The 26,527-nt window shown below is 49.7% G+C and overlaps 2 protein-coding genes across 4 annotated transcripts; one reads left to right on the forward strand and one right to left on the reverse strand.

Annotated features, from left to right (window-relative positions):
- Positions 1-270: 270 nt before the first annotated feature.
- Positions 271-3,440, reverse strand: LOC8050448 (E3 ubiquitin-protein ligase rnf168). Of its 3 annotated transcripts, none has more exons than XM_029995122.4 (4): positions 2,848-2,915; positions 2,527-2,785; positions 2,145-2,390; positions 271-1,049 (listed from the first exon to the last, which is right to left on the reverse strand). In XM_029995122.4, the coding sequence occupies exons 2-4, from the start codon at positions 2,783-2,785 to the stop codon at positions 907-909; spliced, it is 648 nt and encodes a 215-aa protein (XP_029850982.2). In that variant the 5' UTR covers positions 2,848-2,915; the 3' UTR covers positions 271-906. The 3 variants fall into 3 exon arrangements, with proteins under 3 accessions (XP_029850982.2, XP_029850983.2, XP_029850981.2); XM_029995123.4 differs by having other exon boundaries at positions 2,843-2,905; XM_029995121.4 differs by having other exon boundaries at positions 2,527-3,440.
- On the forward strand, positions 3,178-20,703 carry LOC8050447 (forkhead box protein I3). The gene is made up of 8 exons (XM_029995120.4): positions 3,178-3,527; positions 3,587-3,661; positions 4,123-4,200; positions 4,841-4,948; positions 6,952-7,015; positions 11,433-11,594; positions 13,589-13,704; positions 18,045-20,703. The coding sequence occupies exons 1-8, from the start codon at positions 3,309-3,311 to the stop codon at positions 18,117-18,119; spliced, it is 897 nt and encodes a 298-aa protein (XP_029850980.2). The 5' UTR covers positions 3,178-3,308; the 3' UTR covers positions 18,120-20,703.
- Positions 20,704-26,527: the final 5,824 nt, after the last annotated feature.

The following is a 26,527-nucleotide window of genomic DNA, read 5'->3' on the forward strand; positions in this document are numbered from 1 at the left end:
AGGAGCGAGTCGCCGGCGTAAGGCATTAACAAATGCAGTAGCAAAGTGCTTTTCAGTAAAGAAGAAAATGAGACGTTTACAATTCCCTGTAATTCCGAATTAGAGCGCAGCTCTTGAGGAGGGGAGGGTATGCCTCTCCTCCTCCTCGTGACTTCACTCGGAAAGGTCTTGTAGAGGTCACAAGTGAAGGTCGTGACCTCCATAATGTCATTATGGGAAACGTCCCTTAATGCAATGTGCGGTTCATAGCAGGTCTTCAAATGCGTATTCGTCTTCATAACCGGTACTTTTTATTTTCGTACATCAAATATAAAAGTTCAAAAATAATAAAACTCCATAAAACCTAAAATCACAGGGACACAGCCCGACGGGTGGGCGCAGCAGTCGTCTCTGGTTTCCCGGGCCCCTCCCTCCCAGCCTCAACGTAGCACAAAACTATGCTCCTGGACGAGCCACAAGTGTACTCTAGTTGCACTTCTTTCGCGCCTCAATTTTGTTGCACGACAACGACTGCCTACATCGGAGCATCCAAATGGCCAAGTTCTGCTCGGAGACTGGCAAGAACACTCCCTGCACTTTCCGCCGCAACTACTCCGGCAACTTGCTCCGGCAGACAAGAGCAATTTTGGAGAATCCACAGGAAAAGTTGTCTCTTTCACGAGGCGATTGTTTCGTCGGCTGTTACGCAGGATGCCGGGTTGCCACGTCCAGCACGAAGAGCACTCTCCGACGGAGAGGCAACCTCGTTGTCAGCAAAAAAACGTCCATATATGGCGTCCACCTCACGTCTGGGGAACGAAGACGGCCGTTGGGTCCCGAGCCAGGGAACGTTTGGAGGCTCTTTTTGCCTCCGCCACGTCGGAAAGGAATGCAGCAGTCTCGGGAAGCCGGCTCGCGTGGGTCCCGCTAAACGCAGGCAGGGCCCTTGCCCCTGGGGCGCAGCGCGTACGAGCGCGTGGGGAGCTCCGTCTGCTGCAGCTGCCTGGCCAGCCGCAGATCCGCCTCCACCTGCAGGGCCACCTCGCGGGATGCCCTGGACTCGTCTACACCTGCGCAGAGATGAATTACTCACACTCTGACACTGCCACCAGCAGAAACCGCTCCCGGAGAAAGACTAAGCTCAACACTTACGGGACATGGGGTATTTATGCTCTCTGAGGTTTTTATTTCAACGTGAACTAGAAGAGCCTAACTATCCAGAACAACTTGCAACTTGAAATTCTTTTTTTTAACCCGAAAAACCGCTGGTTGGGAATTGGCCGGTTTAAGGCGCATTCACTCTCTTTTCTATGGTCACGTGGCATTTAAACTATAGCATAATAAATATATTCAAAGTCGTGGGTCATCTAAGGCACACACTCAATATTGAAAAGGATATGAATTTCATTTTCTGTGGCTTCTAAAAAGCTGCAAATACGTTGATTAAAAAAAAATGTTGCGGAGATTACACGATTATGTGTACTAAGTTATCCTCAATATGGCGATGTATCGCGATCTGGATGACTCGATGGCGGCGCACGTTGGACCACCGTTACGACGGATGTGGGACCGCTACTTCGGAACTGTCGTTCGTGGTACCGGCCAACTAATCTTCAAGCAGAGAACAGCGAGCAGAAGGGACGCAAGTGCAAAACAATCGTCCGACAAATGGTCTGAGCAACTCCGTCGTTGTCATCAGCCTCACAGGCCAGAAGAGCGGAAGAACATTAAAAGACTGGCTAGAGAGCGACAGCCATGACTTCCGGCAACTCCCTCCTTCACATTTCTCCTTCCTCCTCGGCACACATAGTCTGCCATGAATCTCCGTGCTCGTGTTCCGGTCTGGAGCAGCGAGCTTTCTGGCTTTATTAAAAAGATACGTGACTGCAGAAAAATTGTGATTGAGTAGTGTCCTAACACCCTAATAAATTGCCTGGCAAAAAATGAATGAAACTTTTTTTGGCGTGTCAGTGTCCTCTTAAAACTGGGAGGAAGGACGCCTCCCTGCTACTTTGGGAACAGACTTGGGATACGGCCGTCTATCGCATATTTTGTTTAGGAAAGAACGCCGGCGCGTTTCTGTCGGGCTGTACCGGTGTCCGGGCGGCGCGTGTGAGCTGCGGCGAACGACGGCGACCCAGTCGGAGTGCATGCAGCGCACGAACCTGAGCTAAGGCAGCGTGCCAGCTCCTGGTCCTCGCGCAGGATTCGTTCCTGGGTCTCCTGCCAGGCCCGGCGCTCCTCCGCGGCCAGCGCCAGGGCGAGGGCTTCGCCGGCAAGCAGCTGCTCCCGGCGCTCTCGCTCCAGCCGCTCCGCCTCGAGACGGGCCTGCTCCTCGAACTCCAGCCGGATCTCCCCGGGAAGGCAGAGCCGGTGGTTCACCGCCGCGACCGGGGGGTCCACAGAGTCGGCTGAGCGCGAGACGAAGAAATTGGCATCAATAAGCGACCGTTTCTTCCGAAGACTGTGACGGTGCGGTGTTGAGACGGCAGCGCTTGCAAATGCCCAAGGGCCCGCACAAAAGGGAGCCGCCCGGTAAACTCTCACCCGGCTCCTCCGGCTGGGACAGGTGCCGTCGGATGCGCGCACGGAGGGCCTCGTCGACCAGGGTGCCCTCCCGAGCGGCCCTCCGCGCCCACGAGCTGATCCTGAGACGACACAGGGGACACTCCTTGTTCGCCAGATGCAGGGACTGCTCGAAGCACGTCAGGCATACGCCGTGGCCGCACGGCAGGGTCACGGGTTCAGCCCGCACGCCCAAGCACACGGGGCAGGTGACGTCGCGGCTCACGTCGGCCTCGCGCATCTGGGAACGCGTTGAGACACGCGCGTCAAACATCTTTTTGAAAGATCTCCGTAAAACAATACCGTGGAAATTGCCGACAACGGCCGCTTTGCCCGCCAAGAAGCGCGCGGATTTGGATTGGATTGTACTTTGAACTGGTAGAAAAAAAACTGGGATTTGAATGCGGACTACAGGACAGATAGGACAGCTGCGTCAGTTATTTTATATTTTTTTTTTTGTTTTTTATAAAAAATAAACGAGAGCACTTGACGTTGATGAAAACGTAATTTTTATACGTAGAAAAGACGACTCGAGTAGATCCACGCGTTAACTTGCTTTACAGCAGCCAGACAGCAGCCGTTCACTAGCGCCACCTTTAAAATTAATTTAAAGAAAAAACGAAAAAGAAAAAACGGAGCAAAGCAAAACAAGCGAGCCATCAAGATGGCGGTGGTGCCTGCAGCGAGTGCTGTGTTGTTGTGGCGAGTCGGCTAGGCCCACTCTGCTGGGCGTCGAATCGTCGAATCCGTCCAGCGCCCCGGCGATGGATTGGGCCGGCCGGCCGAGTGCGCGGGAGATGCGGCGGTGCCAGCCGACCTCCCCGGCGGCCGACCAGGGCAAGCGGAAGCCGCCGTACTCGTACTCGACGCTCATCTCGTTCGCCATCAACAGCTCGCCCTCCAAGAAGATGACGCTGAGCGACATTTACACCTGGATCTGCGCCAACTTCCCCTTCTACAGGGACGCCGGGACGGGCTGGAAGGTAGGACGCCGTCGCCGCGTCGCGAGGCGCGGCCCGCTCATGCCTGGCCTTCCGCGCAGAATTCCATACGGCACAACCTGTCGCTGAACAAGTGCTTTCACAAGGTGCCCCGGTCCAAGGACGACCCCGGAAAGGTGAGACCCGGGCAGACCCCGTCGTCCGCGTGCCACGGCCGCTCGACCGCGACCCGGAGCCGCCCGACCCGACAGTTGGCCTTGAACGGAGACCTCGGGGACGACTGCCTGCCGCGCGTTGTTGGGCCGCTCAGCTGCCGGTGTTCGTGGGGCCCGGCGCCGCTACGTGCACCGCTGGCAGTCGAGCCCTGCGCGCTTTTCCCCACTGTGCGTTCTCCCTGGTCTCTCGCGCGACGCTGCGTCGCGAACTGCCCGAAAATACCTCTCGTTTCTCCACCGTTTGGGAGGTCTCGAAGCGCGGGCGACGGGTAATGAGAAAGTCGTTTTGACGATGCTCCCAACGACCGAGGCCGGCACAGTCGTCCCTCCGGCCCTACGCTTCCTCCACCGTGGTGTGTGCTCACCTCACGAAAGGGCTTGGCGAGCGTAGGCAGAGCGGACCACGAGCTTTCTCCCCGCAGGGATCCTACTGGGAGCTGGACCTCAAGTCGGGAAACGAGCTGCCGTGCCGCAAGAAGAAGCTCAAGTCCTACGAAGCCGTGAGTGTCTCTGGCACGAACCCGCCGGTTGGCCACCTTTGCGGGGCGGTTCTCGAGAGCCGCCGCGAGCTGCCCCCACTGTTTCGGAACTCTCTCCCATACGTATTGCTGTCTTCCGGCAAGGTCCAAACTGTCCGGTTTTCTGTTCTCCGCGATTATCTTACTCCAGTACACATCGGTGATTCAGGAGGGACTGAGATGACTTCGGAAGATCTGGGTTTCCTTTCGAATCGACGAGAGCAACTAAACCCTCTCTTCCATTTATTTCCCTCTGCAAAGTTAGCTCCGCAAAGTGTTCATAGGGCTTCTTAACCGATTGAGCGAAATCAACAAATTCCGAGACTGTAATAATCGGGGCCAGTCATTTTTCGCCGGCACGAGTCCCAAGGTGCGACATTCGGCGGGGGGGGGGGGGGGGGGTTAGAAACGAACCAGCTCGTTGGATTTGTCTGGGCCGCGAAGGGGATGATCCACTCACCAAGGCGCTTCGGCCGAAGTGTGGCGGGTGCTCACGTGGATCGTAAGGTGGCATCGCTGCTTCCGCTTGCCACTTCACTTACGACAGTTGTGTCGCCTCGCAGGGGGAGCCACGGCTCTCCCACAGCAGGGTCGAGCGAGCTAACCTGTCTCCTCTCCGCAGTGGAGTGGCCAGCTCGAGTCCCCTGCGTTCCCGCACAGCCCGGCCCCCAGCACGACCTGGACCCCCGAGGGCCACCCGTCCCCCCAGGAGGCCCTGCCGGAGCAGCAGGTGAGACCACACTCTTTGGCCCAGGCGTGCACGGGCCGTGCCAGTGGGCCCGTCCTGCCAGACGAGCGGGCATTAAACTGGGGTCCGGTGCCGTGTAGATTCACTTTATATAATTTAGTGTCGGGGCCCAAGTGGGTTGCCGTCTACAGATACGGCGCTAAAAGTGCGGAAGCTACTGGGGGTGTAACTATGTCTTCCTGCTTTGTTTCTCAAGTGGATAAAACGCACAAACATTGATTTAGGCGGTACGAACGTAAAGCTCCCTCGAAAGCCCTCGGGGTCTCATTTGACATCCTTTAAAGGCCTGCCGTTGTCCCTCATTCCTCGTAAAATGACCTTACCTGCTTGGTGTAACAAAGTATTTCTTTGCAGTGGAATGGGTGGGTTGTTTGTCTGGACGTTGCCCGGGCGGTCCCGCCGAATTACGGCGACATGAGTGCGCTCACCCCCGCAGTGTGCAGCCGCGATTTGCTGCAGGTGCATGGGAGGTGACGGTCCGTCGGGCGGCGTGTTCCGAGGTGGCTCCTTTTTTGCCGCCGAGAGTCGGGCGCGGGGTGTGTTTTCGTCGCCCGGGAGTTTTCTACGGAAGAACAACAGGTACAGAATGACAGATCGAAACAGATTGTTAGTTTGTGCGTGCTTTAACGCTTCACGTTTGTTTCAACTTTACGCTTGCAACATTGGCGGAGGAGGAGTGTCTGTCGTCCTTGTAATGCCGCCAGCGGGGGGTGCGGTGCTCCGGCGGGCTCTCTCTCCCGAGGAAACACCGCGAGCGTGGGAGCCTAGTCGCCCCTGCGCCTTTTCTGCCCAAGTTCGGGTAACGGTGCATTTTGCAATCGGCCACTTAAAGGCCGACGACCAGTTCAGAGATTTTGGAAGGCGGAAGATCCTCTTCACCATGGGGGAGGAGGAAACAGGCAACGGTGGACAAAGTGGAAGGGGGGAGAGGGAGAGGAGGAAGCGGGAGACAAGTGGAAAGCGCGAACTGGTCGTCGGTCTTTAAAAGGGTTAGGAAACGAAAGGTAGATGGGTGGACCATTTTTGAAATGGAATGCTCATAGGCTACTAGTACATACACCGAGTTTTACGTTTCTTAGAGTACTAGTAATTGCATTAATGAATTTATGAATGTTATTAACTTTCATCTGGCAGCAGCACTGCCCAAGTTAATCACGTCATTGTGCCATTAGTCATATCATTGTGCCCATAAACCATGTGATAATGATGCATAGTCAAACGCTCTCTCATTATTTGCTCGCCCTCACGCTAAGGCTACTCCAAAGGTTCGTTCTCACCCCCTTCGGCCTTCCACCCTGCATGCACGTGCGAGATTGTCACGGACGACGGCGAGTTCATCCGTGACAATCTTGTCGTCGTCGCCGGAGCTGGTTGCTGGTGCGTCCAAGTCAAAATGGCCAGCTTCCAACATTTTTCGATAGCAATCGCACTCATCTTTTTTGCGACCGGTGTCCAAGACTCCGACGAAGATAGTGATTCCGTAAACGTTGTCATCTCGAAACAGCGTGCTCGAAATGATGACGCGCGAGGCACCGAGAGAGCAGAGTCTGCGACTACGTGCAAGGGGACGCCGTGCCACCGCGACTGCGGGCGAAGTACGTCACTGACCCATCAAACTTGGCGGCCTTCCCGATTAAAGTGGATCCGAGGGTCTCGTATAAAAATGGATTTTTCCGCGAAACCATCGCGCCATTTATGAAACAAATATAGCAATAATATAGGTACATGCAATGGGTCCCACCAATATAGTAATGTCATTTTATTTTGGCGCATCCTAACCCTTTTAAGATGGTAACTCGCGGAGCAAGAATTCAGTTTTTGGTACGAGTAGGGCAAGACACGAGCTGGTTCCCGCTTAACACCCCTTTTTGCCGCAACGCTGCAACTCAGCAGATCTCTTACAAATGACGGCTCCTGGAGAAAGTATGATGACCGCGTGTGTGCCCTTGCAAATGCCTCTGAGCTGCCCTTGTTTGGTCGTGCAGGTGCTGCCGTCGGAGGATGATCGGTCACGCGTCTCCGACTCGTACGACGAGCCCGTCAAGACAAGTAAGTGTGCTGCCAGGCCCCTCTGCCCCTCTCCCCCGAGAGCTCTGGGGCTTCAGTGAGTGAAAATGTCCCCAGGGGTCGCTGTTTGCCCTAGTTGTTAGTCCCTAGAATCTGGCCCCAGCTCGAGCCGTGGTTGCAGATGGTGGCCTCCACGGCTGCCACGCAACGACGCCTCCGAGACGGAGGCATCCTTGGGCCGCAGATTGGCACCTTTTTGAGTTCTCAAAGGTCTTGGGAATAGTTAAGGGGGGACACTGGCTAGAGCTCGAACTTTTTAACTACTCAAGTGATCGGAATGAAATTTGCAGGGGAGATTTAGCTTCAGATGTAGGTGTATTGTGCAAACTTTCAGCTCTCTAGGACAAATTTACATACCTGCATAAAGTAATGTGTCACTTTTCATTAAGAAATGTATGATATGCAAATCAAGCTATTAAGCATTATTTTGACTCCTTGAATATAAAGTGGGGGATATGGGACCTCGGGCTATCTAGTTTTAATAACTTAAATGTAAATATTTCAGGAAGAGTTATTACCTCAAACTATGAGATACATATCTGTCCTCTGTCAATTTTTGAAAAATTGGTTTTTTATCACTGAGGACTTCAACCTAAAACAAAATAAAGTAGATAGCCCGATTCCTGAGTAAATTTCAGTTCAGAAACATCTTGATTGTGGTATCAGAATACTTTCACCTTCGAACAAAAGATTCCTTCGTATGAAATTTGCAGCAATAAGTGGAACTGAGAAAAATGCATTCAAACATTGAACTCCTTTACTTTGTTACTGCCTCACAATGTGTTGAAAATATTTTATATCAACGTAACTATTTGGCATATGGTTATCAAATTTGGTGTAAGGGTGTATAATTAGTTTCTAAAACTGAAAACCTCAAAAATAAAAAATGAAATTTTTCAAAAAAATTTAAAATTTAGGCCCATGTCCCTCCTTAAGAAGTGCAACAAGAAACGGACAAGGAAGATAAATGGAGACGCAGCGGTAACTTACAACTCAACTTTATTTCCGTAGTCACCTAGTATATATATTTGATTTCAACAAAAAACGAGCCATTGAACGAACGCAGATACACACCGTTAAAAGACTAAAATATTGTTATACAATCGAGCCGGGTAATAGCCGAGCGGGTATTTCACGCTCGGGTATTTCGAATTATTGTTTATATCAAACCGTCCAAACATCCCCTTGAAGGTCACATGTCATACCGTAGGAGCGTTGTCTTTTTGTATCGAACACCCGTGGCGGGGACACTCGATATAGCGAACGAAGCCCGGCTGCCCGTTGCTTTTCCCACGATCCACTTGCGCAGGTGGATGGGGTGGGTGGCGAGCACATCGCCCGCATTGCGGGGCTGGCAGACTGCCAAGCCAACGTACAGGTGGAAAAAAAAAGAAAAAAAAAAAGAGGAGGATGGCAAAAGCAAGCGGTAGGGCATGCGCGTAGGGAGAGCAGGGAGTGCCCGCTGTTGGAACGGTACCCTGCGCCCTTTCCCGAAACACTGCTGATGCTGTGTGACTCCCTAACCCCAAAATAAAATGAGCAAAGAAAAAGTTTCGGCAAGTTGAGTTTGTCCACAACAATGGTTGTGCAATCGCACTTCAGAATGCCTCACCTTTGTTAACCTTTTTTTTTTTTTTTTTTTGTCGTTATTTCTTTGCCCGTCTTTCTATTTTTTTTTTTAAATTTTCTTTCTTTGCTGCTTGAGTTTAGTAAGCTTTCTTTTTTGTTGCTTGCTTAACTTCTTTTTATAATATTTTTTCTATGCGCCTTGCTTCTCCGTTTTTCTTTCATTTTTTAAAAATTATTTTCCTGTTTTGTCGTTAATGCTGTGTGGAGGTCCCGGCCAGGTGCCCGTGTAAGCGCAACGGTGTTTGCGGTCTCGGCCAACTACGCTCTACTGTGTTTGGCGGATCTTAGATGCTCTATTTCTGCTCGGTAATGCCGTGAGAGGAGGATTTGCCTGGGTGGAGAGGAGGAAACTGCACGGAAAGAAGAAATTGCGTACCTTGAGTGTACGTGGCTCACAACGCGATGTCGGTCCACCCTTCTCTCTGGTGGCCAGAAGTGTCGCATTAAGCTTTCGTCTGCCCTTTCCCCTATTAAGTCCGAACGAGTGATGATGCAAGGTACGCCGGCCGCTCACTCAGCCGTCCGGATAACTCTTACCTGGCCGTTGCGTGCAGAAAATCTCGGCCGTACCGACGAGCCTAGACCCACTCGCCTGCACCGGTGCCTTCCGCGTTGCAATCCTTGCGTCGAGATGCTTTGCGGCCCCTCGCCGGCAGGCCTGGCGCCCCTTCTGCCGCTTCCGAGGGGGGCCCCAAGCGGCGTGCACCCCCGAGACGAGTAGCGCATTATTTTGGAGCGGTTGCGCTATTCCCGCTGAGGTCGACGTTACCTCTATACTCGCTGTCTCGGTGGTCTTTGACGTGCTAGTGGCGCAACCGCTGCAGTTTTGAGCTGCAGGTTTTGCCGATGGAGCGAATCTCTTAGTTTCCGACTGGTTGGCCGAGCGTCCCATTCTTGCTCCTCATGGAGTGTTCGTGCGACGGACTTTTCTCTGCGGAGAAAATGGAGCGCGTCCTAGAGCCGCGAGGAGGAGGAGAAAGTGAGGAGCCTTATTCGAGCGACCGCTCGTACGACGGAGTTAAGTTGCCGGGTCTCTTCGCGGACGTGTTGGCGACCTTCACAAGCTTGCCAAATGAAAGGTGGTGAAAGAAAAAAAGGCAGCCTGCAGCTCGAGGCTGCCGACTGTAATCCTTCCCCAAAAGGAAGGGGACCGGTCACGCTGACAAGACAACGAATATTTCGTAGGCCGGTTGCAGATTTTTCCGCAGCTGCCCTCATTTCTCAGGGGATTTGGGAACGATTGTGATGCGGCACTCCCGACCTCGAATCTCTATGGCATTTTCTTCTCTTCCGGACGAAAACTCGATGATGCGAATGCACCCTAAAAGGCTCGAGCTTCCACTTGCTAGGCCCATTGTATGTAGTGGGAGGAGGACATAGACGAACAGCCCGGGGCACGGTCGACTGAAGACGTGATACGGCCGTACGCTTGTTGCAGTCGTCTCAGCACCAAGTTGGTGGAACAGTGTGAAAAGAATGTTTGGCAGAGACTGGATACGTGTTGAAAGTTGGCAAAGGAAAACTTGACATCTGTAGGAGACGAATTGATTTGATGCTGGTCCTCCGAATAAAGTTTTTGCATCCTTTCTCGGCGTTCTCGAGTGTATCGAGACGCGACTGCATTCTTTGGTCACAATGTCGTCTATACGATTGTTTCTAATTCAAAACCACTCCCGAGCAGTTTTTAACGGGTGGGTTTTGATAAGGCATTCGAGTGACGTTCAAACAGTTTCGTGCCTTGCATTATTCAGCGAGTGAGCAAAACATTCATAAATTGCACATGCATTGAGAGCGGTATCGGAGCTCGGGTAGTGTTTTCTTTTAACCTCCAAGAGATGGTGTTCAAGTTCGCATTGCTCTGCTTTCTTGAGGTTCCTATTCCTTTGCTCTCGAACACCCCTGACTGCCCCTGTCAACTGCTTCGGGTGGTGTTAACGAGAAACAGCATTCGTGTCACAAAATTTACTCCATCTCACTTCAGAGTCGAGGTATTGCACCGTGGCATTCAGGAATCTACTTGCATTTAGCGTCGCGCTATCTGCATTGTCACCTGATACGACGCGCAAGAGTAAAGAGCGTCCAAACTGGCACATAATACATACACGTGCACCGGTACGCGAGAAGATTTTCTCGGCCACCTTCGACGTCACTGTCATTTCATGTCTTCGACAACTGGATTGGGAGTTACCGACATTTCCCAAACTTGAGGATTCTATACGCTAGCACCCAGTCTGACCGGACAGGCGCCCACGTCTAGGTTAGCCCAGTTCTCAGTGAAAGTGAGGTGGGCCTTCCCCTGGTGTTTTACGGTATTTTGAACTTTTGGGGGGCCACAATGTAGGCTTCCGTATTGAGGGCGCAGCGGAAATGTGAAGGGCACTTCCCCCTCTCCTCGCGAAACTTTGGTTATGTGCTGCCCGACGTGCACCACTATGTACCACGGACCCTTTTGCTCCATGGCAACCCCTTTCTCCCTGTCACCGCTCTGCACCACGCTTCCCTCCTTCCCCCAAACGCATTAGCACATTGCAAGTGGTCGTACAAAGCAGGAATAAAAATTTGGGTCCGTATTTGTAAATTGAAGCAGTATCTCTTGGCGTTAGGATGGGGTATGCGTGTTACGCGTCCCTTTAAACCTTCCTAAGCTCGGATCTGCTCGAGCGAGTTGTGGAAAGCGGCCGGCGTCTCCGGTGCGACGTAGCCTGCGGGTGTGCCGCCGGTGGTGGGCATTGCCGAGAGTTTGTGGCTGACCAGAGCCCTCCTTGCGCAGTCATGGAGTCGTTCACGCACGAGCAGCTGGTGGAGCTGACGGCCACCCTGGCCTGCCTGCAAGAGGCCGAGGCCTCGGGGTACGCCAGCCACCCCGGGGACGCGGGTCTGCTGGCCACCTTGCCTCAACCGGGGGGGCCCTGCCACCAGGCGGACGGCGCAGGTGGGCCCCATCGAAAAGGCGGTTGAACCTGCCCCTAACAAACCTGCAAATTTATTGATCTATAAATGTTATCCTCTCGAGATCGATGCATTTCGGAAGGGGCGGGGATTTGGGAATGCAGACGTAATTAAAAGTTGTTACGCCAGCTCGAAACAACAATAATGCAGCCTTAAAGAGACACTGACACCCCCGCAAAAATTAGCTTTTATTTCTGTCGGGCGATTTATTATGCTGTCTGGAGACTACCCAATCAATAGTTTGCAACAGTCCCAAATATCTTTAAAGAATTAAAAGCGTAACTGCTGGAAACCAAAGCCCAAGTGCGGAGTAGTGGCGTGACATGTCAACTAGGGAGGAGGGAGATATATAGAGGAGGAGAGAGTTGCCGGAAGTCACGTGGCTACACTTGACCGCATTCTTTTTTTTAATTTTTTTTATTTTTCCTCCACTTCTCTGGCCGTGAGAAGCAGACAGCTGTTTTAACTTTGTAATGGTCAAGCACACGAGGGGGAACTCCTCGTTCGCAGTATTGTAGCCAGTCGACCGCAGATCAGAAAGTTTGCAGCTACCCCCATGCTGCAGAGGAACTCCCGATGCTCGAAGTTGGGCAGGACCACGCATTGGCCACATTCGTAGCTAATAGAGATATCGTTCGCATGCATATTCAACGCCAAGTATGCACTTCATACTTGACGTTTGCGCATTTTCCAAGCTCTTGCGAATTCGTGTTCGTAAGACGAGCAATGTCTTCGGCCTGGAGAAGGGGCAATAACCCGGCGGTCGGGCATGTTGTACGGAATAAATCGGAATTGTTTTGTTTGTTAAAAATTTTCTCTTAAAGCTAGAGAGATTTTATAGCATCGCGAACGATAGTTGCGAAGTAGAGGTTCCACGCCCGTCGTCCGCCGCCATTGATCAGTCCGCTTCGTCCAGCCATCCAGCCCGCAACTCCCGCGATACGATGCCATGCTGAGAATTACACAGTGCATGTGCTTATAGTACCCTGAATTTTTTTTGTTTCAATCATTGTATCTGCAGTTTTTAGAAGCCACAGAAAATGGGTTTTATATTTTTTTGCACTTTTTAATGTTCAGCGTGTGCTTTGAATGGCCCACGACTGATTATATTTGGTGGTTGTGTCTTAATGGCACATGACCACAGTGAAGAAAGCGAGCATGACTCAAACCGGCCAGTTCTCAGTCGACAATCTTCGGAAGGGGGGAAAAAAAATTTTTGAGCCACAAATTGTGTTTTGGGTAGCTGGGCTTTCATATGTCATGTACAAATAAAAACCTTGGCCAGCATAAATACCCTGTCGGTGTCCCTTTAAACCTATTAAAATCTCCGACTGTCACTATAGAAGGGGAAAATGCGGTTTTAATTGCGAGGTTTTGGGGATGAAAGAACCGCAGAAAGAGGTAGTGTTACATGGCGGTGTTGAAATTATGGTCGAGGCTTGACGATATGTAGATGGAATCATTAATTAGCTTTTAGACTCTAAATATTGTAATAGATTCTATGGCGGAAGATGGCATAGGACGAACAAAGGTTTGTCGCACGCTACTGGTGGTTGTTTTACGCATAATAATAGCCCATTTGTAACGAACAAGCACAAAGTGGTGCCACGGATATTTTGATGAGAGGTTGCAAAAGCTGATAAGTTTTGACATAACCAAAAACTGAAGTGCTGGAAGTTCGGCAGAAAAAAAATGGTTCTCGTCCTGCATAGAGACGCTATTCGGCACCGGGCGGCTTTCTCCCAGAAAGCTCGTGCCGCTCGACGCACGACGCGTCTTAGGCTCGCTCTACCTTCTCGCTTGTAGCATTGGTGCGCGAGTTGGTTTTCCCGTCCGAGCGCCTCAAGCTCCGCTCGTGTTGCCGTCATGTTCGGAGAGGCACCACCGTACTGGGAGGGAGCCTGGGGGGTGTCTTGCGCCGGGGATCTGTTGGGAGCGGTTGCCGACGCCCTTTGCCGGCACGCTCCCCCCCTGCAGTGCGGCCGCCCTGCCAGGCCGGAGCTCTGCAGCCGGACTATTACACGCTCAACGGCGGGAACAGCAGCAGCAGCAGTAGCAGCAGCCCAAACCTCAGCGCAGGATTCCTAGACCAGGTAACAAAGCGCGGCCTGCTTCGGCACTCCAACCGCCCTGGTCCTCTCTCCCATGTTTTGGCCCGCTTCTCAAGAAAGCCGGGGGCTGCATGAACCAAGAAGCGGCTTACATAAGGCTTATTCACACGATGCATCTTTTCAACGTGCCGCAGTTTAGTGAAATCGAGATTTCGCGAAATCGGCCTGTTCACATGTGGAGTTTGACACGCAAAAACCTGTGACGTATTGACTCACGAGAAATTCGCCTAACCGTGTCATCTGCACCGGGAATACCAAGCGTTTCACATCAAAATGATATGAAGTATGCACAGTGTGAAGAGACGGTCTTTTTTGATTAATACCACTTAATGAACTTCGTCAGATTCGTTTCACTGGGTTTACTAGTCCTGCCATACCTGGGAAAGACCGCATACCTGAAAAAACAGGCAGATGATCTTAAAGAATTTCAAACATTTTTGCACTGCTAATAAAGTTGCCCCCAGCCATCATGTTTATATGCGGTGCTTGCATTCGTCGCGACTGTTGATGGAATCTGCACCACGCCACCAACCAGTACTGCTAAGGCGCCATTCACACGCCTGCAACCGAGTAGGACCAAGACTCGTCACGCGTACGCACCGCTTGTCGCTTGCCATGTTTTGTTTTGTTTTTCTTTCGGCTTTGGCTTGGCTACAGAATCGGCCAAAAATCAGACTCCTCCAAAAACTCGCTCCTCCTCTAAGGTCAGACGTCCTAGCGAAGTCGAGCGGCCATTGGCAGCGTCCTCGTTTTTCCTTCGGGTGATCGGCAGGCCTTGGTGAGGTTCCAGCGAAAAATTGCTCCAGAAGCGAGGAACACGTGCCACTTTTTCGGCCGCGTTCAGGCGGGGATTCCGTTCCCCGAAACCTAGTTTTGCGACACAAGATTTGCCAACAAGATGCATCGTGTCAATAGACCTTTAGGCTCTAAAATCGCACCAATATTCGAATTTTCCAATAGTGGTTGAGAACAATACGCTATTCAGTATTCGCTTCTATACCTGTTTTAGCCTCAAGAAAAAAGAAAGTTTTGCTCAATGTTCATATGCCGCACAAAGTAGTTTTACAAGATTTGGTTGTCGGAGGCAGGAGCGTTGCTTTTGGCATTTGAAACGTGTAAGTCTTGATAAGGTAACATATATCTAACCTAAAATGCACCTACATATATCTCAATTCTCAGCATAAAGAGGGAAATAAGTAATGCTCCGCAAGACGCCATACTCTTTTTACTACAGTTCTTGAGGTCAAAATGAGTGTAAATGAATCGTGATATTTGTATTTTCAAAGTATCGATCGCACCAGGTCAGTCTCCTTAGGCGCACCTCTTGCCAAGCACCGGTGCACTGCAAAGAAGCACACCCGCAACGCTCACTTCTGCAGATGCTGCAGAAGTGAGCACTTCGAAGCGTCGAAGCGCCGCAATCGACGCTTCGAAAAGTGTAAATATTGCAGTCGCGCATTTAGGAGCACAGAACACTTTCAAGGCAGGATGGTCTATGTTCGTTCCTGGTGGTTTTAAAAACGAACAGAAACTTTGTCATGTCGATGTCAACACCGCAGTATAAGTTTTGAAATTTCACCGTGGCTACTGTAAAACCCTTTATTTTCGCGGCCTCATTTTTTCGCGAATTGGGCAGCAGGGTTATATTCGCGACCATTAAATTTCGTGAATTTTCCAGGCTCCAATCTGCCTCTACAGACGATGGAAATATTCGTGCCCACTAAGGTTTGCGACTTACAATTGCAGGAATTGGGGGTTTGCCAACATGAAGTGTTTTACAGTATTATGTGAGAGTAGTTCGGCAGAGACACTCAAAGAACCTGCGTTCATCCTTCCTGACTATCTTTTTTCTTTTCTCAAGATTTAAGAGTGGACGTTTGCACATTGGAAAAAGATCTGTAAATTCCCTCCATCAGAAATACCAGGCCGTCTGTGTAGGTTTATTTTACGCCGAAAATGCCTTGTTTATGTGCCATCCCGATGTACGTATTGAACTTTCTGAAGTAACAGACAATAAATATAGTTAGCTTAAAAATGGACGCTTGGAAGCCTGGAAGCAGCCTTGGTGAGTGTGACAAAATTTTCATTTAAGCAAGGTGCAGTAACTAAAGTCTTGGAGAAACTATTCTGTATGTGATTTGAACATATTGGGCCAAAGCAACTTTTCACTTGAAATCCGCTTCTAACTAAAAGTCTACTATTTGCACGTGCGCATTAGGCCGTGTTTCAAATATTGCTCAAGTAGATCCGGATCACTTCCCCGTGTCATATAACGTGGATATCACTGGGCTTTCAATGGACTACTTCCAAAACCGACGCGCCCCATCGCGGCGAAATACCACGCAGTGCACTCTGGGAACTAGTTGGCCACTCAGTTTCGGTTTCAACAGTGCAGCTTCACCTCATGCTATCACTCCGCGACCGGACGCGCTGCTTGCGTTTTCGATTATCTGACTTTTCACGAACGTACAATAGACTCATTCTCGAGCGATACAAAACGAAGACCGGGGCATTTTCCTTGGTTCCCGAAACACCGGATATGGTGCGTGCGTATGCGAACGTAGTAAGACATGGCTTAGTCACCTCACCCTACGGGTGCATGTTTGAGCTCAATTTCAATAATCCCGTCTAGTACCACTGAACTAGAACTAAAATTTGTTCATCTGGAGCCTTATACGTATTTTGTTTGCCAAACGTCCGTTTCTTGTTACTTCATTGGGCGAAAAGAAAGCCGCATCCTCACAGGGTATCAAAGTTGAGCCCAGCGTTTACGCAAGAACTTTTAAGGAAACGCAGTAAATTCGACCTCACTACTGCACAAAAGTTACTATGATCTCTTCCTCGTGTCATCATATATCTCCCACTCGAATTTTATGCTGGTAGAAGATCAATTTCTCGCAAACGCTGAGATCGGCTAGCTACGACGGAGGCCCTAACAAGCGTCCCCTACTCCTCGCTAAGCCTTTTTGGACGAGCTTTTACTGACGCCCAAGATCTGCGCCTGAACGGTGTGTCTGAAATTATCTCGGCATACTCAGGCAGGAAAAAAACGAACACAAAACAAATATTATGGCCATTAGCAACCGTCAAACGCGCTTTGAATTCGTTCGAGCACTTGTGTGAAGAATGCCGCACCGTGCGCCGGACGGGCATGAACCCCTATGCGTTGCGCATGGGGGTTCATGCCCGTCCGGCGCACTTTCGGGGAACGGTGCGACATTCTTCACACAAGTGCTCGACTTTTGCTTTTTCAAAACGGTCTGTATGTGCGAATTTGCCTATATGATTACAGGATAACTTTATGCGCATACGCGATGTTGAATATTAATGGAATGCAAGCGGGTAGGGACTTCACTTCGTGCAGTGCTGCGGGTCAGTACAGATAAGAGATAAGAAGTGTGTCAAAATTGAGCTTTTCAATGGCGCCTCCGAGTTTTACCTCGCATATTCAGGCATATTAAGAAATACAGTAATTGCAAAAAGTAATATTTCGTCTATGGACGCACGAAACAAACAAACTTCCTGATCAGCAACACTAATGTAAAGGTGCGAGCTCGATGTATGCATACTTATTGGTTGCTACAGCTTGTTGTTTCGTATACAAGCAAGAAACCCGAGCTTCGCAGCGTCGAGATTCCTAGCACTGGCTCGTCCACATACCTCGATTCGAACGCTAACAGGAAGACTCAAGTACAAAAATACAACAAGCATGTGTTAAGACAAGCTATACGTCTCAGGCTTGTGCTAAAGCTTCGAGGCCTGGCCATTTAGGTTAGTTTAAAGACCACAAATGACGCTCTCGGGACCAGAAAATCATTTCTTGTCGACGTGTCGATCGAAACCGAAACCATGCCACCCTCCTCCCTGGCCAACTAGTTCCCAGAGTGCAACGCGCGCCGTGTTGCATGCAGGGCTTTATGGAAGTAGTCTATTGCGAAGATAGATTTTGAAACACTGCCCGATTTAGTGCAAGCTGCAGGCGGGGTAAGCGTGCGGCAACCCTCCGTAGCCGACTGCAGAAAGCTTTGTCTTTTCCCCAAGGGTAATATCCATCCCGGCTAGCGCAGCGCCACCCACGTATTGTGGCAACATGCCCGGAGGCCGTCTCCGTTCCTTGCGCTACGTCGGATTCTTAGTAAAAAAGTTGATAAATGGGCTAGTTGGTATATAAACATCTAAACGTAATTAGCGCACACGTAGAGACAGGAAAGAGCACTCTTTCCTTTATCTTCTCTCTTTGTGTGCGCTAATACCGTTTAGAATAGATGATCAGGTTCTCACTTGGCTGCGTGGAAGGTCAGACGGTGCCCCTTCCTTCACAGATCCCGGACCTGGTGAAGGGGCCCCTGCCGGCGTGCCCCGGGGATCCCGCCTTCGCCTGGCACCAGCAGCCCTAGCCCCGCCTCCTCCTTGCATGCCACGTTTGCCGCGGTTGTTTTCCTTGAAATCAAAAGTGAGCGGGCGGTCCGAGTCCCCGGTCTCTTTTTGCTCCGATGTGCCTGTGAAATAAATGTGATAATCACGCGTCTCACCGGTCACTTTGGCGCGACCTAGGGCACTCCGGCCCCCGCATCGTTGCCTCGTTATGGGACGCCCTTCGTTCTCGCGGACTATCGCCGTCCGCCATGGAAAGACGCTCGGAACGCTGGGTGTGCGGGCGTGTGTGCACCTCGCGGGCATCGCTCGTGCCGCCGCGTGCGGCCTCGGACTAGCCGCGTCAAAAGACGCCCTAGAGTTGCCTGTAGCTCCAACCGTGGGTCCCGAACGGCCATTTTAAGGTGTTGGGAGAGGGCAGGGGAATCTTTGTGCCGCGTCCGGTGCACACTGCCACAGTTGGAGAGAAAGATAGCTCGGGTTTCGTCGGGAAGTGGGGCGGGCGTCTCCAGGGAACGAAGGAGACCAAAGAGACTGCGACGTCCCAGGCCGGCCCACATGTCTCTACGTGAGGGAAGTACCGAGCGCTCGCTGTCGACCGTGACGGGCGTTCTTCATTCGTTTGCTCTTGGAAATGGTTGTCCGTCACTTTCGAGAGGCTTCCCGGTCCTCGGCCAATAACTCGACTTGCAGTGGCCGAGGGACCCGGCTGAAACCGTGTGGAGGCAGCACCTTCGTGCAAGGTCCGAGCATCGCCGGCTGGAAAAGTGCTTCTTGGGACTCGAGCGGCTCAGTAGGGGCGGCACTTCATTTTGCCATTGGACGGATCCGAAGCACGAGCGAGGCGCTACTTGTTGGACATCCAGATTTCAGAACGAGGAAAGGCCCCCGAACAGAACATGGGGACGGCATTGTTGCCGCTGTCGAGTTCCGAGGATTGCGTGGCACTGTCCGTTGGTTTCAAGCACCGAGTGCCTCTAGTCAATTCACCTTTGGCACGAACTTTGGCCGGGGCACGTGCGGCCGTTCCTCAATTTCCGCTGCACCGGAGTCGTGGGGACTCGAGTTCTTACTCTAGAAAAGTGGCTCTGACGGGCCATTGAATGGCATCTTGTGCACAAAACGCACCTTAGTTTTTGTTGGCCCGGTGCAACTGGCTAGGGCTTCAGAAATCCGCTTTTGAGTCGCAAGGCCGGTGCGTCGGCCGATCCTACCGAGGATGCTCGTCTCGTTTGTTCATTGCGACCTTGTGCACCACCGGGTGAGGGCTCGAGGTACCCGCTGGACCTCCTTCCGCATTGGCTGCCACCAGAACCAAGAACCAGTTGATCTGGCCGGCTGCTTTGGCTTTCTGACTGCAGAAGGGCAGTGGCAGTGTTGTGTTTTGCGAGCCCTGACGGGGCCGCAAAAGCTTTGTTTGTTTGGCATGCCCCGTCGCGGCTACCGACTGCCTGCCTCGGTTCGGGCTGCTGCCCCGAGTTGTTTACGCAAATCCCCGCTGTTTTGGCCGCCGGGTTGGTGTGCCACGAATGTGTGTGCGTCCGTGTTTCTGAAATGGCTGCCGGGACTCTGGGAGCACAGTTGCATACGTCTGCCATTGTGGAAGGGACGGTGAGGGTTGCCGCAAATGTTGCGTCGCATTGCTCCGTCTTTCTGTGGCCTCCAGCAGTTCTCCAAGCGTGCGTGGGCGACTTTGGAGTTGCCGGCGGAGACGACGGTGGGGCAGCCACAAGACGCCGGGCCGAGCCTTTTCTAAGAACACTCGGAGTTCTTGTCTCGTGCGTCGCAGCAGTCCCAGCTAACTTATGGCTATTGCGACCATGTCGGAAAATTTCAAAACCCTCTAAACGACTCCCCTCTTTTGCTCGCGTCTGGTCCCGGCTTTATCGCTCGGCCTTTCTAGGGACATTCCACGACTGATTCTTCTCTGCTCTAGTCTCGGCGAGTGGTTGGTACCTCGTGGCTCCTCTGCATGGCAGTTTTGGCAAGATGAAACATAGTGCTAGAGTTGCCCGGGAACTTTCCAGAATTGGTGCGTGGAAAGTTGGACGGAGCGGAGGAAGCAACAATCAGCGCCCACGTGTGATATACGGCTAAAGCTTCTCGCCCTCCCAAGCATCCCTCCACTCCGGTCGTCCGTCACCGTTCTCCCTCGGTGTCGCAGCGGCACCTGCCGAGACACCCGGGTTCCTGTGGGTGTTCTCCACTCCGGCGTGGGTTGTGGCTGGGTGGGGCTTGTACATAGCGTTGTTTCCAGGGCCATGGGTGTTCCCACGGTCCTCATTATTTATCCGCGGTCTCGACGTATCTCTGCCGCGAGATTGCCGGGCTTGCTCTGCGCCGGCCACGGAGGAGCTCCGTCGTTCTGGGTTTGCTGTCGCGCTTCTGTCAACGGCATGGGGCCATGTTCTAACCCACGGACATGTTTTGAAGGAGGAAAACACTGCCAATGTTTTGTACGTCTTCGATGCGTTAACCTGTACTCCATTTCCCTCGAGGAGAGAATTGAGCGGTTTCTGTCTGGGTTGCAATAGCGTGTCTTCTGTTTTGTTGTATATTTTTTATACAAACATGCACCGAATAAATGTCAGATGGGTGTGCGAAGGATCTTGTGCCTGTCTGCTTGAAACGAAGAACTGGCGCACGGCCAAATTTGTTTTTACTCTGGTGTGTGAGCAGTGACGAGCGAATGTATGCTGCGCTCAAGTACGACGACAAAAAGGTAATAAAACATTTGGGGGCATTGCTTTTGCCACGCTGGGGTGGGAGGTTTGCGGCGCTATGGTCCCAACGCGACGCATTTTGCTTTTTGTTGAGACGGAGTAGCGACAATCACCTGTCCGTACCTCCTTGGTCGGTGCCCCGAATGAGGACTTTCCACCTCGCTGGTAGCTTTACTGGCAACCGTTCAATTGGAAAGAAAGAAATGCAGTTCCTTTTATTGCACGTAATTCTGAAGCAGTGGTTGAATCTGTGAAGTCTGACAATTACAGCAATCGTAGTGTTTTCAGTGGACTTCCAGGACCTCTACTCCCTTCACCGTGATACTTTGCTCACCTCAGTTCAATCCTGTATTAAGAATAACAGCAAAATATTTTTCGGAAATGCTAATGGTGTGTCTATCGAACCTTCCTGGAGCTTTTGAAGCTTTATTTGAATTCTATGTTAATTGGATGGAGTAACGGCCTTTACGTACATAAATCTGGGGTCTCCATTGGGTCGTGTGTAGCTCCTGTACTGAGTGATATTTTTTGTCAAGGGTAGATCAGGCATTCAAAGACTGTCTTAGAACCCTTCCTGTAAAAAAGGTTTTCCACTATGTCAATGATTTTCTAATTGTGTACTCTAAGACAGAAGACAATTTTGTAGACCAGATTTTTGATATCTTTGACAAGTGTGGTCTTGGTCTTAAATTTATTTTTGAGAAACCCAAGGATGCATCCTTACAATTTTTAGGTCTTGATATTTCTTCACTAAAATCATCCGTGCTGTCATTCTTTCCACGCTTGACAAAAGGTATCCTGCACTATATGTCGACACATTCCAAAGTTGCAAAAAGGGGTATAGCCGTGTCCATCCTAGGGACGGCGCTGGAGAAGTCGTTTCCACAACGTAAAAGGTAGTTTTAAAGCTGAATTGGAACTCCTAGAGTTTTCAGGATTTCCACAGCAGGTATTAACTGAGGTAATGGGGTCCTTGTTAAGCGAGGTTAATAGGGGAGAGAAAAGCAGGCCCCAAAGACGGGAGGGGTTGCCCAGTGGTGGTTTCATGTGCCCACAAAATGTTGCACAATCTGAAAAAAGTGGCAACCCCCCCCCCCCCTTTCCACCTTAAGATGATGGCCAGGATTTGCTCTCAACTGCATTCAAAAATAGAAAAACGCTCAAAACTCGGACGCATGAAGCGACATCAGTGGCACTTCATTCCATGCACAAGTGTTGCTGCGTATAAATTATGTCTTATTTGTAGTAGAAGTTATGTTGGACAGACTGAACGGCATGTCAACGACCGCCTCCGAGAACACTACTATTTCCTTCATGCCACCGTAGGAGGACACCTCCCACAGCACTGTCAGACCTGCCGGTGTGCACCAGTGTTTGAACAAAGAACAATTTTGGGGTAATTTCTAGACCAGAGCACTAGGGAAATCCTGAATGTGTTAAGTGTTAGCTCACCCTGTGACCTGCCCTGCCTTTATAGTTTTCTTTTAGTTATCTTAGTTTCCTTTTGTAAATATTCATGGTGTGAATGTATTGCGCTTCGTCTTTTTCTTTTTTATCTATGAACGTTGTTTTCCTCGTAAATATCAGTTGCGAGTCGGCGCTTCTGTGCTCTATGTGTTCATCTCCTATTGTCCTGTTCTTTGTGTGCTTTCATTGTGTCTTCTCAATACGAACTTGCCTAACTCGCCACGTTGTTTCATCGTGAGTTTGCGCTTTTTATCTGAAACTGAACTTGGGAACCAATCGTCACGAAAATCTTTCGCAGGATCGCCGAAGGGGGCGTGGTCTTGCCCCACTTATTTTTTATCAGACAGCATCACGTTCTTTCTTTCTTTTTTTGAAAGATTCGGAAAGCCATTTAATTAGCGTGGTCCTCAAATGCCGACTGGCAAGATTTATCCCCATGTTCCTTGCATCCTCTTTTGAAAAGCCCCCTCAACAATTGGTAGGGTGACAAGAAAAACGTTAACGAGAGATCTTGTAGATATTCTTTTAGAGCGCAGCTCTTAGGCGCCTGTTTCCGGGTTGAGCGGCGTCGCCGTCGGCGTAACCATGTGTTGCATTATGGGACGTTTCCCATAATGACGTCGTATATGACGTCACGTGTGACGTCATCAGGATAATATTTTTCTGCTGAACTTAGCGGGAAAATTTTTCTGCTAAATTTATCAGGAAAAGTTTCCCGTTAAATTTAATGGGGAAGTTTTTCCGCTAAATTGAGCGGGGGAATTTCCCCGCCAAATTTAGCGGAAACATTTCTCGCCAAATTTAGTGGGAAAATTTTGACCTCATGACGTCGCACGTGACGCCACTCAAACCGAGAAAAATTTTCCGCTAAATTTAGCGGGAAAATTTGTCCGCTAATTTTCGCGGGGAAAAAACACGAACTTAAAATGATGGTAAATTTCCCACTAAATTTAGCGGCAAGTTTAGCGAAAATTTCCCGCTAAACGGGAGGGGAGCAGGAGAAGAGGAGGGACATACCCTCCATATCCACCCCTCCTCCTCCTCAAGAGCTGCGCTCTAATCCGGAATTGCAGAGAGTTGTAAACTTCTTTTATTTTTTTCTAGTGCCAATCTATTCTGCATTGAAAACGGAAAGCAAAGGCCACAATGTTGTGTGTCGTGGCCCCTGCCTCTTTTTTTTTACACTGTTTTGTTTTACTTGTTAGATGATGGTTACTAGAATAAGGTATATTTGTACCATCGACGGCAAACTGCTTATTGTGTAAGCAGCCTGAAACGGTTGAACATGTTTTTATTCAATGTATGGAGGACGATATTTTCTTTCGGGATATTTTACAGCGTATTCGACAAAAATACCTAGAAATGACAGCACATTCTATACATAATTAATATCCGGGCCGCTTTCGGTCACGTCCACTGATTTCTTAAAGTGCTGTAATGCTTTGAAATTGACTGAGGAACTTGGGCTTTGCTGTGGCAGATATTCGTGAATTAAATGATGCAGCGAGCCGTGGCCGTCGAGCTCGAACAGTCTCTGTCACGCGCTCGTCGCTTTCACGCTGAACATTAGGGTGGCTTAATTTTAAAATCAAACATGCACACATCCGACTCTTTCGGAGAGCGAAGATACTTGAATGAATGAATCGCACTTGAGTTCTTACGCAGATAAAGATTGATTGAAAGATTAATTAATATTCGCCCCAGATAAGATCACCCACGCGAGTCCGAACTTATTTTTTGTTTTTGTTAATTTTTTTCATATGTTACTCCTCAACATGTGTAGTGAACGTGATAAAAAATATTTTACAAAAAACACAATACTTAAAGAGAAAAAAAAAATGTCTAGTGTGCCAAAATGGCATATTCGATTTTTGAAGTTTTGGTTTATGTCATGTTTGGTGACACCCGGTAAGCAAACAACATATATGACAAATCTCAAATATTCTTAACTTATAATAGATTATGGGAAATATTGAGTGAAATATGTGCAGCATTGTAGAGGTCATATATTTCGCGTCAAAAATGCGCAAACATAACTCCTTTGAAGTCTTGTCACGATTTCTGAGCCGTTATCCACAAAAGTTGAATAGCTACAGCATTAAAGTTTATATCATATATTGCTTTGAAAGCGTTCTTTAGAATGGTATATATATAAATCATTGCTTTATCTCGAAGATTGAAACTTTTATGTCGCTCCAAACATGTTCTAAATTACAAAGTTAAAAAATTTCGAGGGGTAATTAAAAAAAAAAAAAAAAAAGAAAAACATCTTTGACTTTTCTGAAATCTATAGTGATAGTTATTCACCATACTTTTGTGTACATTTATGAAAAACATCTGTATCATTTTTTTTTCTTCAAAGTTACAGACAGCGCTGCAAAGTGTACCTTCCAGGCCGGCATTTTTGCCCAATGCTACAGACGAGATGATCTTTTCATTCCGTGTATTATAATATATATATTTTTGTGCTATGTTCGAGTGTTGGGCTCAAGTTCAGGTATTCTACTAATTAAAACGATGCCCTCGTTGCTCGTCCTTTTTTGGTAATTTAACCAGTAAGCCTGTTTTGCCCCTTAAAATGACAAGTTCTGTGATAAATTTTTTCCACAAAAGCAGGTCGAAAACTTGTAATCGCTACTACAACCATTTTCTTTTTTGACGGAACTAGAAAAGTAAGTAAAGTAGTGAAAATTATATGCGAATATTTATACCTATACTCGCGTTGAAGTGGGAATATTTGAGCCACCACGCTTCTTACACTGCTAATCATGACGGTTGCACGTCTGGCTGACCAAGGTAAACCTGCGACTTCACTGGCAGACTTTCAGGAAGGCGTCCGTTAAGATTAAAAATATTTGTAATTATTTATTCCACTAAAAATAAAAAAAAGTAAAAATAAAAACGACGAGTAAAGATATCGGGCGCACAATATTGGCCCGCGGTAGCAGGAGGAGGGCTTCTTGAGAAGGCCGTCTTTGGTCCCTCTTCAAAGCAGACTGACGGCATTCCGCGAAGCGCTCACCTGATCCCAACGAGAGCGAGAAAACCGGTCAACTCGAATGTGGCTACAAATAAGGAATGCACGAACCGGAGGATTTTGACAGATCTTCGAAGAATCGACATCCAGATCTTACACACTGCGAAAATTGATCTGCTTTGCTATCTTCTTTTTAGCGTTTACTAAGATAGCACGAAATACTTTATGGACGCTCTAAGTCGCTGCTCTGTCAAGACACCACTACACGGGACTGGCAGCAGCGCCCGTGTTGTCTCGTCTCTCTATCCCAAGACTTCGCAACCTTTCGAGAGAATGACACGACAGAGAAAGAAGGAAGGATAATTATTAGCTTTTCTATGAAGCAACTTATAGACTATGCATAAGCACGTGGCAAGCAGTTCCTCCGAAAAGAAAAGCGCACAAGGAGAAAGGTTTCCGTAAAGCTTCTCTTCAGGCTCACGAGGGGGGCCACTGCGGGCTTGTGTGGTTTGTTTTCTGTCTGAGCCGCCGCCTTTCTGATCTAGCGCTGATGAGGCCAGTGGCACTATACTTCGTTTCACCTTAGCTACGAGCGCGGCCGGTGGAGGAGCGCGCACAGAGAGACGGCGAATACCGCCTGGTCCTATCAACTGCAGAGAGCACGCCATGACGTTGCGCCTCTTTCGCTGTTTGATTGGCGGTATTTCGGCTCGCGGTATTTCGATTCCGGGCTTGCGGTATTTCGATTCCGGTCTTTGCTCCTAGGTACCAGTGGCGTAGCAACGGGGGGTCCCGCAACGGGCGGGACCCTCGTGACGTCACTCGTGACGTCACGTGTGATGTCATTATGGGAAACGTGCCATAATGCAACGCGCGGGTTACGAGTGAGACCCTCGCGTTGCCATTATGGGACGTTTCCGATAATGCACTGCGCGGTTACGCCGACGGCGACGGCGACGCCGCTCAAGCCGGAAACGGGCGCCTAAGAGCTGCACTATAAAACAACAAAAAAATATCCGCTTTGCGCATTTAGTACTAGTGTCGCCATCCGGTTTAACACGTTAAAAATAAAATTAACAGGGCGGTTTATTTACACAAATTCGCAAAAACAAGAATATTAAGTTTTCTTGTCATGGTCTTAAAATTAGGATTAGAGGCAGCCCTAGTACGTACGCCCAAGCGTTTTGTCACGTTTGTCTTCAAAATAATTTTATTTTCAAAAATGTCTCAAAATCACTCTAAACAGTCAGAACGGTCATATTTC

This window comes from Ixodes scapularis, unplaced genomic scaffold, assembly GCF_016920785.2.
Source record: "Ixodes scapularis isolate PalLabHiFi unplaced genomic scaffold, ASM1692078v2 PGA_scaffold5__190_contigs__length_132052651, whole genome shotgun sequence".
Lineage (NCBI taxonomy): Eukaryota > Metazoa > Arthropoda > Arachnida > Ixodida > Ixodidae > Ixodes > Ixodes scapularis.